Source organism: Rattus norvegicus, chromosome 20, assembly GCF_021556685.1.
Source record: "Rattus norvegicus strain SHRSP/BbbUtx chromosome 20, alternate assembly SHRSP_T2T, whole genome shotgun sequence".
Lineage (NCBI taxonomy): Eukaryota > Metazoa > Chordata > Mammalia > Rodentia > Muridae > Rattus > Rattus norvegicus.
The window spans coordinates 55,724,250-55,739,989 of NC_141553.1; the positions used below are offsets into that span (position 1 = coordinate 55,724,250).

The 15,740-nt window shown below is 36.0% G+C and overlaps 1 protein-coding gene across 4 annotated transcripts in view; it reads right to left on the reverse strand.

The window, feature by feature from the left end:
- The window catches only part of Grik2 (glutamate ionotropic receptor kainate type subunit 2), a 698,850-nt gene that overhangs the window by 282,977 nt on the left and 400,133 nt on the right, over positions 1-15,740 (reverse strand). For all 4 annotated transcript variants that reach the window (XM_087598251.1, XM_087598252.1, NM_019309.2 and 1 more), the window contains 2 exon segments: positions 11,398-11,541; positions 8,571-8,678 (listed from right to left, as the gene is read on the reverse strand). In XM_087598251.1, the coding sequence (XP_087454377.1) occupies positions 8,571-8,678; positions 11,398-11,541 (252 nt within the window).

A 15,740-nucleotide genomic window follows, 5' to 3' on the forward strand; every position in this document is an offset into this window, starting at 1 on the left:
GTTAAAAAAAAAAAACCTCAGGTGACAACAGATGCTGACAAGAATATGGAGAAAGAGGAACACTCCTCCATTTTTGGTGAGATTGCAAGTGGATAAAACCACTCTGGAAATCAGTTTGTTGGGTCCTCAGAAAATTGGACTAGTGCTACCTGAGGACCCAGATATAGCCCCTGGGCTTACACCAAAAAGATATTCCAACATATAACAAGGACACATGTTCTACTATGTTCATCGCAGCCTCATTTATAATAGCCAGAAGCTGGAAGGAACCCAGATATCCCTCAACAGAGGAATGGATACAGAAAATGTGGTACATTTACACAATGGAGTACTACTCAGCTACTAAAAACAATGACTTTATGAAATTCTTAAGCAAATGGGTGGAAATAGAAAATATCTTTTGTGAGGTAAACCAATCACAAAACACATACATGGTATGCATTCCCTGATAAGTGGATATTAGCCCAAAAGCCTGGATTACCCAAGATAACATTCATAGACCATATGAATCTCAAAAGGAAGGACGACCAAAGTGGGGATGCTTCAGGTCTTCTCAAAAAGGGGAATAAAAATATTCATACAAGGAAATACAGATGCAAAGTTTGGAGTAGAGACTGAAAGAAAGGCCATCCAGAGCCTGCCCCACCTGGGGATCCAGCCCATATACATATAGCCACCAAACCCAGGCAATATTGCTGATGCCAAGAAGTACATGCTGACAGGAGCCTGATATAGCTGTCTCCTGATAAGCTCTGCCAGAGCAGGAGAAACACAGAGGTAGATGCTCACAGCCAACCATTGAACTGAGTACTGGGCACCCATTGGAGGAGTTAGAGAAAGATTGAAGGAACTGAAGGGGTTTGCAACCCCATAAGAGCAAAAATACCAACCAACCAGAGCTACCAGGGACTAAAACATCATCCAAAGAGTACACATGGACAGACCCATGACTCCAGCTGCATATGTAGCAGAGGATGGTCTTGTTGGGCACCAATGGGAGGAGAAGACCTTGGTCCTGCCAAGGCTGGATCTCCCAGTATAGGGGAATGTCAGGGCAGGGAGGCAAGAAGGGGTGGGTGGATGTGTGGGAGAACACCCCTATAGAAAAAGGGAGGGGGATGGGATAGGGGGTTTATGGACAGGACACTTGGAAAGGGGATAACATTTGAAAAGTAAACAAGAAAATATTCAATAAAAAAGAAAAATGTTTTCATTATGAAACCATGATTGACACTGTAAATTTTCATTTTGCCCAACATTTCCACACCCTGTCATCCAATAGCTGGCGAAATAAGTGTTCGGCTTGCACCCTTTTACTTTTCATAATCAGTATAGTATTAATATACAAATTTAATTTTGATGATATATATTAATAAGATAAATTCAATTTTAACAATATACATCCTAAAGTTGGAGAAGTATGAAGGTCTTTTCCTTGGTGTGTGTGTGCTTGCATGTGTATACTATTATGAGGTTAATCAGAGAGAAAAATTGCTGTTTGAAGAAGAATAGAGTTCAAATATACTTTGTAGCCCAAATTACAGGCAATTGTTCTCTTTCTGAAAAACTAATAATGTATAATAAGAAATTACCTTGGAAAACACATGATGTTGTCATCACAGAAGAAATATTAATAAAAATAGTCATATGCTAGAACTAAGTTACTTTATTACTTGATTAGAGCTTCTGACAATTGATTTTGCATTAGATAAAAATGAGTGTTTTCCTAATAGTGGTAACTACTTTGTTCAGTTTAAGACAGAAAGATGTCTTGTGCTTGTGGTTCATCTGCTCTGCCAAAACTTGTTTTGTGTAAAGCCTTCCAAAAATTTTGATATAAATGAAATTCTTTCAAATAATATTTAAAACTGATTTTAAAAAAGTGTATACCTATTTGTGTCACCAGACATATGTTCTTTCATCTGAAAATGGTCTTTCCAAACTCACAGAAACACTTCAGAGAGCAATGTAAGTTAGCACTAAACTACTTTTAATTGTTCATATTCTAATTTCATTTTCTCTGACAATGGACATCATTTCATTAAGCTTGAAGACTTACACTATTTCTTCATCAATCCAATTTTCTGTCACCTGGCAATTTTAAGATTTTTTTCTCTCTCTAAGTGACTAAAGGAATTCTATTTCCACACTGAACATGCAAATAAACAATATCAAAATATTTATGATATTTTGACCCAGGACTTCTTAAGCAATCATTGTAGAAATCATATAACATATGTAATGGTCTTCTGAGAATGTTCATCATCCATTCCATAAAATTCTATAAATGACAGCTTCCCAATGTGCTGACAGTCTTACAACTTTTGAGTGAGTCAAAAAAATGTCTAATAAGCCTGTAAACAACATCCAAGATGTTCATTTCTAGCTAACTATTTTCCTGATTTCTTATGGTAGCAACCTCTAATCAAGGTACACTAGAACATTTCTCCTTCACTAAATATAACATTCCAACCCTCTGTCTGCCTCTGATGTCTGTTTAAGAACAGTAGCTGGAATTCTGTATAGATAATTAAAAATAAAAAAGTAAAAAGATATGGTAATTTTGTTCATTGCCATAAAGAAGAAAAATGTATAAAAAAACCAATGTTTCTATATCTTCAATGAACATTAAAGTCATATATTTGAAGTGTTATCATTAGGGGTCACAAAATCTACTTTTAGACATCACCTTGTGTTTCCAATTTCAAAAGATAACTCTTCCTCAGACACTGAAGTAAATGCTTTGTGTGAGAAAAGCTACAAGTGTTTAAATCACTAGTTCTCAACTTTCCTAATACCACGACCCTTTAATTCCTTTCCTTGAGTTGTGGTGACCCAAGCATTTAATTACTTTGATTCTACTTCGTAACTGTAATTTTGCTACTGTTATGAATAATAATATAAATATGTGATAGGCAGGATATTTGATAAATGACCACAAAGGAGTCATGAAAAACACTGGTGTAAACAACAGTATGACTAACACGTTTTGAGAATCACCTTTCTGGCTGTTGTGGTCTGATGGGTGGAATCTAAGGATAAGAACTGAGATGCTTTGAGGACGGTATCATTACTGTATTTGCAAAAAAAAAAATTATCTGTATAATAGTGGTACCCAATGTCCTCTGCTCTGCTTGGAGGAAGGTGCCATCTATAGATACATTAAGAGAGGTGGTATTGGTTATCTTTTTTTGGTCTCCTATCAATCACACAGCATTCTAATCAATTCCTCTGTAAAATAGCTGGGAAGATGTGATGGATTTATCTTAATTTGTAGTTATTTGTGCTCAGTGAACTGAAGATAACACACTATACTTCTCTTTCTCTTTAATGAGAACTTATTTGTTATTTCTGGATTATCTTCTAAATTATTGCAAACCTAAGAAGTGCAGGTTTATTTTTCCAGCAAAATATTCTAATTAATCTCATGTTTCAGAAGTTATTAAAATGTATTAGTTACTTTGCTCATGCTACTTAACAATTAGTAACTTAAGAAATCAATGGTTAATGTTGGCTCACAGTTTGAGGTTCAGTTGATCATAGTGGGAAAATTTGGCAATTGGAACATGATATACCTAGTCACATTGAATCCAGCCAGGATGCAAAGAGAATGTTGTGTTTCAGCCTACTTTCTCCTCTATTTTTTAGGCTGGGAATGAAGCCCAATGTATAGTGATGCCTACTTTCATCAAAGCCTTCCAGAACATACCACAAATGTCATTCTAAGAATCTCTCCAAAGGTGGTTCTAGGCCCTGTCAAACTGTCAGCTTTAAACACCACAAGTTTGCACTGAGAATCTCATAATAAAAAATGTGATTAGGGTTGGAGATAGGCCTCATTTGGGAAATGATTGACTAGTATACATAAAGCTTCAGGTTTGGTCTACAGAACCACATAAGTTTAGCATTATAACGTATGCTTTTAAGAACTCAGAAGAGGAAGGCAGCAAGATCAGAAGTTCAGTGTCTTTCTCTGCTACAGAGTGGAGATTGAGGCCAGTCTCTCCTACACATGAGATCTGTTTCAAAACAAACAAAAAAAAAATAGAAAACGATTCATTTCAGCTTTAAACTCTGAATAATCTCAAACAGTTCCTATACAATTTATGATTCTGTTTTTCTGAAATTCAAGGTAAGAAACCTAGTGGGAGAAAACATCCAGTTCTACAAGTCCATATCCAGCATCTGGGAATCATGATAAATTATGACAGTTCCCAAAGACTAAGAAGACTCAACTCTCATTGCTCTGTGGTCTGTGTCACTACACTTTTCTCATCTTGAGAATCTGGATAAGAGCTGTAAGTAGATTGTTCTATCTAGATATTTCTTCAACTAATTGAATTAGAATATTTTAAAGTCTCACCGAACTTCTCAGAACATAAACAGGAGGCAGCCAGATATCCTATCTTAGTTCCCGATTGAGTTCATGTTTCTCTCTGAGAGCCCATGAGTCAGAAAGAACTCTATTATCCACATTTACCTTTGCATCATAACCCATCAAAATTGCCCAGTGATGTTCTATCAGGCTCTCTATATAGCATATTAGCCTAAAGTTCCAAAAGCAATTCACATTCCTGTCACAAACCAGTTCCAAAGGCCTAAGAAGCACATGGAAATGTTTATCATGTCTGTCCATATCCTTGCTATAAATAAATAGCTAACACATTACACCTCTCATTGCTGTTGTAGCCAAATTTGATCAAAATATCTGATTTATTTAATACTTATATATTCCTTTATGTAATCTTATGTGATGAGGATCAAGTGAAGTAACAAATACTTTTACATGTTTTCTTTATTTCTCCCATCCACATGGTAAAACAGAACTAAGAATGTTAAAATCACCAAACTCTGTCTCTGTAAAAATTCTTCTAGCATATTATTTTACATACTTGATATTCTTAATTATTTCTGCTAAAAAATTCTTCATATTAACTTTTTCTGAGATGAGTAATTGGAAAACATAGGCTGGGTAAAATAATGAATTTCACAGATTCTATCATCATAAAATTGAGTATAGAATTAATGCTTTCTGGATTATCTATTGGACATTCTCAACGCATCAAGGTCAAAACTCAGCTGTTTCATTTGTAGGTTGATTATATTGTTTACAAAAGAGGCAAATCAGTAAGATGAATTAGTCTTCATATATTGCAACTGCTATTGCCCCAGATAGAATTAGAGACACTGTTGTAGAGAGATTAAAATATTGCTTATGAATATACATGACTGCAGACGGATTTGAGCCAAATTGTTTCTGAATGCAGGCATTTGCTAATTGTCTGAAACCTCTCTATATTGTAAGCAATGTGGAATCAATACCATTCTACAATTAATTCTCTCATTTGCTACTATTTTTATTCTGACTCCCTAACTTTACCCTCACAATGAATGTCTTTCTTGTTTGCCCTGGGGTTCCTTCAATTTTCTTTAAAGACATAACAATGATATTATGTCAGTCTTTGACATGGTCACATTGCTAAAGGTTAAGTGAATGTTTTTTGTTACTGACTCTATATGTTTTAATTCTATTTAGAATAATTTTAACCTTTAATAAATTTGTAAACTCATGCCAAAATTATTGAAGTTATGATGTTTATAAAAATCCCGTATATGAGTTAAAGCTAGTCTTTTTACTTCAATTCTTACTATTTTACAGATACAAGTATGATTAGGAGTGATTTTATAAATACACATAAAATGGTTGACTCAAATCCTGTACAATATCTTTGTCCATACTGAGCAATTATCAAGGAAGAGTCAACATTTTCTCAATATTCAAAGGCTAATTCTTTTTATTTTTATTTTTATTTTTTATTAACTTGAGTATTTCTTATATACATTTCGAGTGTTATTCCCTTTCCCGGTTTCCAGGCAAACATCCCCCTCCCCCCTCCCCTTCCTTATGGGTGTTCCCCTCCCAACCCTCCCCCCATTGCCGCCCTCCCCCCATGGACTAGTTCACTGGGGGTTCAGTCTTAGCAGGACCCAGGGCTTCCCCTTCCACTGGTGCTCTTACTAGGATATTCATTGCTACCTATGGGGTCAGAGTCCAGGGTCAGTCCATGTATAGTCTTTAGGTAGTGGCTTAGTCCCTGGAAGCTCTGGTTGCTTGGCATTGTTGTACTTTTGGGGTCTCGAGCCCCTTCAAGCTCTTCCAGTTCTTTCTCTGATTCCTTCAACAGGGGACCTATTCTCAGTTCAGTGGTTTGCTGCTGGCATTCGCCTCTGTATTTGCTGTATTCTGGCTGTGTCTCTCAGGAGAGATCTACATCCGGCTCCTGTCGGTCTGCACTTCTTTGCTTCATCCATCTTGTCTAATTGGGTGGCTGTATATGTATGGGCCACATGTGGGGCAGGCTCTGAATGGGTGTTCCTTCAGTCTCTGTTTTAATCTTTGCCTCTCCCTTCCCTGCCAAGGGTATTCTTTTTCCTCATTTAAAGAAGGAGTGAAGCATTCACATTTTGATCATCCGTTTTGAGTTTCGTTTGTTCTAGGGATCTAGGGTAATTCAAGCATTTGGGCTAATAGCCACTTATCAATGAGTGCATACCATGTATGTCTTTCTGTGATTGGGTTAGCTCACTCAGGATGATATTTTCCAGTTCCAACCATTTGCCTACGAATTTCATAAACTCGTTGTTTTTGATAGCTGAGTAATATTCCATTGTGTAGATGTACCACATTTTCTGTATCCATTCCTCTGTTGAAGGGCATTTGGGTTCTTTCCATTTTCTGGCTATTATAAATAAGGCTGCGATGAACATAGTGGAGCACGTGTCTCTTTTATATGTTGAGGCATCTTTTGGGTATATGCCCAAGAGAGGTATAGCTGGATCCTCAGGCAGTTCAATGTCCAATTTTCTGAGGAACCTCCAGACTGATTTCCAGAATGGTTTTACCAGTCTGCAATCCCACCAACAATGGAGGAGTGTTCCTCTTTCTCCACATCCTCGCCAGCATCTGCTGTCACCTGAGTTTTTGATCTTAGCCATTCTCACTGGTGTGAGGTGAAATCTCAGGGTTGTTTTGATTTGCATTTCTCAAAGGCTAATTCTAAGTGCATCTTATATGGTGATTCTTCGGGTTTGTCGTAAATATTCATCTATTGTTTTGGGGTGTTGAATAAAATAGCCTTCAGGAGAATTGTTGTATATTATTAATTTATAAAACAAATACTTAGTATTCAGGAGTAAATACAAGCCAGTTATGAGATTTCATGCTAATATCACTCACAGTTTTACTTTACTCGCATTGTGGGATTATCATATATATTATACATGGCACCCATATTATATAGGTGTTTCTGGAAGCCCTTGAATTACAGAGGAAAGTTTTGCACTTTTCTTAATTGTGACTCAGATATAAGACTGGGTGTTTGAAAATATTGAAAACATCATTATCCTCAAAGATCATCCTAGTGACAGATATTTTCAAAATATAATTTGATTACATTCCAGAAGGCATTGGCCTATCATCAATCCTAGACTTAGACACTAGAAATGTTCTCTCTCATCTTAGAAACAAGATAATAAGTAGTCACTGTCTCATGGCTGTTTGTATCCCAGTTCCTTAAAATGCATTCCCCACTTTACATTGTGTTATCAAATGGTACAGTCTGAAGACCTCAGTAGGAGGAAGTAATTGTTTTCCACCCAAGCAATCTATTGGTCATAATGTATGCCCATTTGTTTTCACGGCACTATAATAGAAATGTGTACCTTTCTTTTCTCCTGGGTAGTTTGCGCATTCATATATGCTGGTATTTCAGATTGGAAAAAAACATTCTCCTAACTCAACTCTACATGCAATTACTGGATGAAATCTGCTTTACTATCTTAAGGCAAAACTATTTCAGTATAATAGAGCTTTTTCAAGTCCTTATCATAACATCTGATTACCTTAGTACTTCAATAAGTTATAAGAAAATGTCTAATTGATACATCACAAATGCTATCAGACTTTATCAATATATCAGTATTGTTATAGTAAGTGCCTGAACCATAGACACAGAATCAAGTAAGGGGAGCCAATCAAGTAAAGGGACCCCTTCCGTTCATGTATCCTCCTAATTTACGTGTTTTATTTTAATTTAGAGGTTTCACTTTAATATAACCCAGCATGAAAAATGTTTTGTTGTTGTGGAGGTAGTTTTGGTTTGTTTTCTGTTTGATTGTTTTATTTTGTGTTTATCATTTTAAAGCCTGATTTTAAATAGAGAATAGTTACACGTGATTCTTAGCAGTAAATGGCAGCCGGATTCCTCAGTACCTCCAGCTTCTTCTGACCTTAACAGGCAATAGACATGAATGGGTTACACATGTATAGATGCAGAAAAAAAGATTCACATATGCAAAAATGAAATAAATAAATCTTTTTAAAAATTAAAGGCAACCTTTAGTCTTAAATTTTAGTTGTCAGTTAATGGACTACTATATTGATGAATTATATGGGAATTACTTAATAAAGTTAAAGAAACATGAAATGTTACTTTACATTATAAAGTTTCCTTTCTACATTATAAAGTTTCATAGATTGATTAAATATTCAAAATGAAGAGCTCACATACCTTCTCCAGACCTTCTTCCTTGAGACTGATCACATCCAAATCAAAATCTGTCCGTAATCCATTGGTTTTGTTAAATGTTATTCTGCCTGTGAGACCTTCCCAGTGAGCCTGAAAAAACAAAACAAAACAAAAACAAACACTCATAATTAACAAGAAATATTTTCCATGATAACTATGAAACCAAGCTACTTTCTTGACTTCTCATAAATTATATGGAATCATGCTTTAAGTGTATTTTGTCTTGAAATGTGAAGGGTTTAATTTTCTTTTTGACAACTTTGCAGTTTGAATATAAATGATTAGTTTATATTATCAGTGTATGTTGCTATGCTTTTCCTTAGATATATTTAATGATTGTGGTTCATATACTGAAGGTCATTTAACAATGAAAAATTAGTAAGGTGTATTATATGGTCTATTGAATATATCACTCAGTATTATTCAAGATTATAGTTTATCCCCTAAATTTATAAGAGTAACAAACTTATTACTCTGGAAACACATGGAGTCCACAAGAGTCTGCTATAATTCTTCAACTAACAATCTTCCCTAAAAATAAACAATGTCACTTACTTTCCCTGAAGAAGACAAGAAAAATATTTCATAATTATTTTGTCAGTTACAATGCCTATAAATATATTCTCAGTGAAAAATGAATTAGAACATAATCCCTCCATGGTGAACATATGGGTAGTTTTTAGTTTAAGTAGAAATATTTTCCTGTTTTGTCTGATATTTAGCAAAATGTATATATTTCCTACTATAAGGCAACTGGAAATAGCTTGGAATGACAGTTAAGTTTTGAATGCATCAGCATATGCATGTAACTGCAAAGCTTGAAATACTGTACCCTAGTAGCCCAAAGACATGATTCCTAAAAGATTAAGGTTAATATTTTAATGGAGCATGTAAATGAATATCATTACTACACTAGTTTTTAGTCATCCTGTTTGCTTCTTCTGATACTAGTGTTCAGGCCTTTCAAAATAGTTTTCAGCTACTAAACTTCAAATAAAATAGAAAACATGGTTATTATCTGTGTCATATTATAATATGTATCCAACTCATTTAAATGTGTAATAACTGCTTTAGATAGAAAAGAGTTTGTCCAATTTCTTCAAAAGAAAAATATTCATATCATAAATAAAAATTAAAATAATGTAACAACAGATAAAAGAATCAGAATGCATCAGAATACATATAGAAAACAGCAAAATGAAACTAGGTAAAGAGAAGTAAAATCATAAGAGCCCAAACCAGGCAAGTAATAAAAATTCTCTAACATACTCAATTTTAAACTTCCTAGAAACCTAAGCAGAAAGGAAAAAATGATGGAATTGTAATATGCAGGGCTCGTATTTTGGAGTCATAGAAGCTGCTTGCGATAAACAGCCTCTCCTGGTACGGAGAACCTAGAAATTTCTCCTGTTGGTCCTCTTAAGGGGAAAACTGTGATTTAGTGGACAAAGCTTTCAATTACACTCTACAATAAATACAGTGGGGAATGTCATATCGCTGTTTCTTTCAGGGCCAGCTGACACACACCATAGTCATAATGCTCAAATGCTGAGTTCAGGAAAATCAATTCTTTCACCACTGAGAGCTATGATCTATGCACAGAGCTTCAGGAGTGCTGAGTACTTTAAACAAGAAGTTAATGCAGAATGGGAAGCAACTAATAAAGATCATGTTCTTCAGGGAAAACCAGGACCTCTAACTGAGTTCGATAAACATTAGAGAAGGAAAATGCATGGAATCCATTTAACAAGATTGTGAGATTCCTATCTTCATTTTTTATTCCGTGATAAAATAGATGGTTACTCTATTAGCAATATTGAAAAGTCTTAAGTGGACCAATGCCTTTGATTGTTTTAGTGACTAAAACAGTGGACCATGTTAATTTTTTTTTCCAAGAGGAATATGCTAAGCAAACAAAGGACTTTTCTTCTTAGGAAGAAGAGAAAATTGCAAAAGAACAAAAATGTGTGCGCCCATATGCATAAATGAGTACTTTACCACACTGTTTCCTACTTCAGGCTTGGTCAAAATCAGAAGAGAGATTACAAATTGTCATAAGCATTACTCTGTTATGCAGCACGAAGTAATTTTTTTTTACTTTGTGAATCCATACATTATTTTTATTTTTGTGTTTCAAAGTGATGGGAATTGAACTTGCACCTCAGATGCACTCACCAGGCAGTCTACCACTGAACTACACTCCCCATCCTGTCACATTCATTTCTAATATGACTAGGAAATATAAGTAAAATGATTGTACATTTTGTTTCATAGATAACATAGCTATACCACACACATTAACTTTAAATTTATGATAGCTTAAAAGGCTTTCAAGTTAAAAGCACAACTCATAGTTTATTGCCAAAAGTACAAAAGTTCTTTAGACATCTACATCTCTACTTAAATAAAATGTGGAAAAACAGATTTTCAAAAACAAGTCTAACATCATCCGTCAAGCTTTTAATGGATCATAGGTTTCACATGTTTATCTCATCACAGACATGTTGATGGATATTCAACTAACTCATGACTAAAATACTTTGTATTTAATTGTCTCCTTGTATTTTGGTTTTCCCTGTTTGGCTGTTGTCTCTTGGAGGGCTGCTTTTTCCTTAAGAGGAAATGGAGGGGAAGTGGATGTGTGAATGAGGGGAGTTGGGGGGACTTGGAAGGAGAGACGGGAAGGGAAACTAGGTAGCATATATTATATAAAACAAGGATCCATGAAGAAGTGAAGTTTCAGTTAAAAAAAATAAAATTGTGTGCTAGGAGAACTGCACTGTCTTTATTCAGTCTTTTCTCCACTTACCTCTTTAATTAGACTCATGAAGCGGGTCCCAAAGCGCCAGGGTTTGTGTCGATTGCATTGCAAGGAGCTGACTGTCATCTGGGGAAACTGTTGGACAGCCACAGACACAACGTGCACTGCATCATACATCAGAGCAGCATCAGTCTGGAAGCCAGAGAAAGGACATACGCGTTCATAAAAGCACAGCACGCAGAGAACAATGGGCTAAGAAGTGTTCTCTATATTAGACAAAGCAATTTCCTCTACATTTTGTGGTTCTCCCAGATAAGACACTGTGACCATATTACTACAGCTCTTTTAGATCAGTTGACCCACATGGCCTTTCTCTCCTCATTCAATACAGACCTTGGTATTGCCTTTTTAGCTGGAAATATATAAAGGCACTTTATTGGTCTTCTCACTTTCCCTTGGTCTATCTTACTCTGTCTCATCTCACACACATGAGTACATTGGATGAAATTGTGACATTTAGAATGATTATATATCTCACATATTATTTATAGAAGTAAACAGCTCTCCTGTGCAGGAGGAAGAAAAGAGATATTTAAAAGAGAGTTGCTTTAGAAAGCTTAAGATATAAGCCCAGATCTTGTCTTCAGCTCTATTTTCAAATATCCATTCTCAGCCATGATGCATCATCCCACAGACCAAATCTCAGTGTATGTGTTAATCCCTTTTTAAGAACCTAAGCCTAATCTCTTGTGCTGTTTTCTTCACTCGAAATTTCCATATCAATAAAAGTTCATTTGGCTTTGCAAGTCAAATGAATATGAATTTTCCTGCTCTGCACCTGATCAAAGTGACCAGCCCCTTTGTGAGTCAATGATAAAAATAATGGTTATAAAAATCATAACAAACAAGAGGTTCACAGACTATCATTTGTTCTGTTACCAGGACTCTCTCACCATGTGTTTGGGATCCATGCCAGATCGCACACCTACAGGACACACTTGCAGGGTTAGTAGCAGTGATCTTTGAGCCATCTGTTTGGCATGCTTTAGAATAAAAGCATCTATTTCCTTTTCTCATTCATGCAATTAGTGGGCTGTGAAATGAATTCCAAACTGAATAGGAACCCTGTAGATCATATTGTGTGCCACAATACAAGACAAAATGAGGAGACTCTATTTTTCAGTTCAAATGGATCCTCTGAGTTTTACCACAGGAAGTAGAAGATGATTAAACAGCACACTGGAATATCAGAGCATAGGAGCAGTAATTTTGTCCTTTTTATGTGTTTGAGAAATGTAAATTTATACCTACAAACTTTGTTTTATAAATAACAGATGGCTAATTTTCATGCCATGATAGCTGCGTGGTAGTAGTTGGAAGATTGAATTTGATACAGGGTACCAAATACAAACCTGACAATTACACTGTCTGGTTGGGATCTAAGTTAATATCTGATGATTGTATCACATATAAGACAGTTCTGGCACTAGAAATCATTGCCAAATTTGAAAAATGCATTTTTTCTAAAACATCATGAAATCTTAGATCATACCTGCTGAGAAAGGTAGACAGAAATGAAACCTTTAAGGTATTTCTGACAGGCTAGTTTCACAGCATCACCACAGAAAAACACCTTAAAGAATCGAGTTTCTTCTTAAATTCAAATTCTATTTTGTGATATGATGGTCAATATTGTCAATTTGACTACATTAGGTCTCCTAAGAGGAGGGTTTTAGGGCATTTTGTGGGGGAGGAGGCCATTTCTAACTGAGGAAGCAAAACATAATCTGAATACTGAATCTGTAGGACCATCCCACAGGCTAGTATACTGAGCTGAATTAAAAACGAAAAGACAAGAGAGGTCCACTATTCTCTCTCTTGCATATTCACTGTGAACATGGAAACGCTGTGACATTTCTGTTACCTCTTTAGCCTCAAGACTTTTGTTGTTGTCTTTGTTGTTGTTGTTTTATTGGATTTTTATGTATTTACATTTCAAATGTTCTCCTCTTTCCCCCTCTCCCTTTTCCCTTCACTTCCCCCTGCTTCTATGAGGATGCTCCGGTTCACCTCAAGACTGTAATCACTAGCCAGAATATACAATTCCTTCCTTAAGTTGCTTTGGCCAAATATTTTGACAGAGCAATCAGAAAAGAAATTAAAGTATCGAAGTCTGAAACAAGAGTTAAGATCACAAATAAAAACGAAACTATTACCATTAATTTTAATAGTATCTTAAAACTGGAATTCTATTAATTATTTTTATTGGCTCTAATATAATAAAACTAGAAGTTTAAAACAAAAGAAATTTGGAAACCATACAAAGAAAGGGGAATTAATTCATTTTGAACAAATAGTGGATTGTGCTAAATATAAAAAGGGTATAAAATTTTCTTAAAATGAATTAGAGAAAGGATTGAAGGAGCTGAAGGGGCTTGCAACCCCATTAGAACAATGCCAACCAACCAGAACTCACAGGGATTAAACCACCACCCAAAGATCATACATGGACTGACTCATGGCTCCAGCTGCATATGTAGCAAAGGATAGCCTTGTTGGGTACGAATGGGAAGAGAACCCCATAGTCCTGCCAAGGCTGGACCCCTAGTGCAGGGGAATGTCGGGGGGGGGGCGGGAAGGGGGTGTGGTTGGGGGGGGAACACCCTTACAGAAGAAGGGGAGGGGAATGGAAAAACAAACAAGCAAACAAACAAACATTGCTTAAAACAAACTAGAAACAAAGAAAATGCAATTGAGTACTTTAAGGATTATTTAGAGAAATTAGTATCTATATTGTAAAAACAAAGTATTTGTGTAAACAACATAGTACTGTACATCAAGGAAATAGACATATGGCAACCAACAAAACTTTGTATCAATAGGAAGAAAGGCAAAATGAACATTAAAGTAAAAATAAGCAACACATAGACCTAGAAATGATAACTGGCTTTTTCTAGAAAGCATTGCTTCTTTATATGGGCCCAAACAATAACCAAATGCTGGATGATAGACTGCTCTTTCTCCCTTCACTTTGGTTTTGTTTCAATTAGCTTTCATACTGCGTGATAATTACTCAAATAGTATCTGACTACCAAATGTACCTTGTGTAGATGTGCCTGAAATAAGCAAAATAAGAACTATTTTCTTTAGCTCCAATCACTTTGCATTAGATGAGAATCTTACAGCTCCAACTGCCTCCTAAATGAGAATTGTATATAATAGCCAAACTATGGTCTATGGTAGAAATGACCTGTTAATGGGGGACCATATCAAATCTCTTAAGAAATGGCACCAATAACAGCTTCTTTAGACCATTTTATAGTAACAAAATTAGAAAAATATTAATCATTCCTAGATAGAAATAACACATTGATCAGGAATGTGAAGATAGATAGATAGATAGATAGATAGATAGATAGATAGATGATAGATAATATATTTATATATGACATATATCATGTATATGTAATAATAACATATCACATATACTATGAACCCTTTTTGCACTGCCTTCTTTTTTTTTATTATTAACTTGAGTATTTCTTATATACATTTCGAGTGTTATTCCCTTTCCCAGTTTCCGGGCAAACATCCCCCTCCCCCCTCCCCTTTCTTATCGGTGTTCCCCTCCCCACCCTCCCCCCATTGTCCCCCTCCCCCCAACAGTCTAGTTCACTGGGGGTTCAGTCTTAGCAGGACCCAGGGCTTCCCCTTCCACTGGTGCTCTTACTAGGATATTCATTGCTACCTATAAGGTCAGAGTCCAGGGTCAGTCCATGTATAGTCTTTAGATAGTGGCTTAGTCCCTGGAAGCTCTGGTTGCTTAGCATTGTTATACATATGGGGTCTCGAGCCCCTTCAAGATCTTCCAGTTCTTTCTCTGATTCCTTCAACGGGGGTCCTATTCTCAGTTCAGTGGTTTGCTGTTGGCATTCGCCTCTGTATTTGCTGTATTCTGGCTGTGTCTCTCAGGAGAGATCTACATCCGGCTCCTGTCGGTCTGCACTTCTTTGCTTCATCCATCTTGTCTAATTGGATGGCTGTATATGCATGGGCCACATGTGGGGCAGACTCTGAATGGGAGTTCCTTCAGTCTCTGTTTTAATCTTTGCCTCTCTCTTCCCTGCCAAGGGTATTCTTGTTCCCCTTTTAAAGAAGGAGTGAACCATTCACATTTTGATCATCTGTCTTGAGTTTCATTTGTTCTAGGCATTTAGGGTAATTCAAGCATTTGGGCTAATAGCCACTTATCAGTGAGTGCATACCATGTATGTCTTTCTGTGTTTGGGTTAGCTCACTCAGGATGATATTTTCCAGTTCCAGCCATTTGCCTACGAATTTCATAAAGTCGTTGTTTTTGATAGCTGAGTAATATTCCATTGTGTAGATGT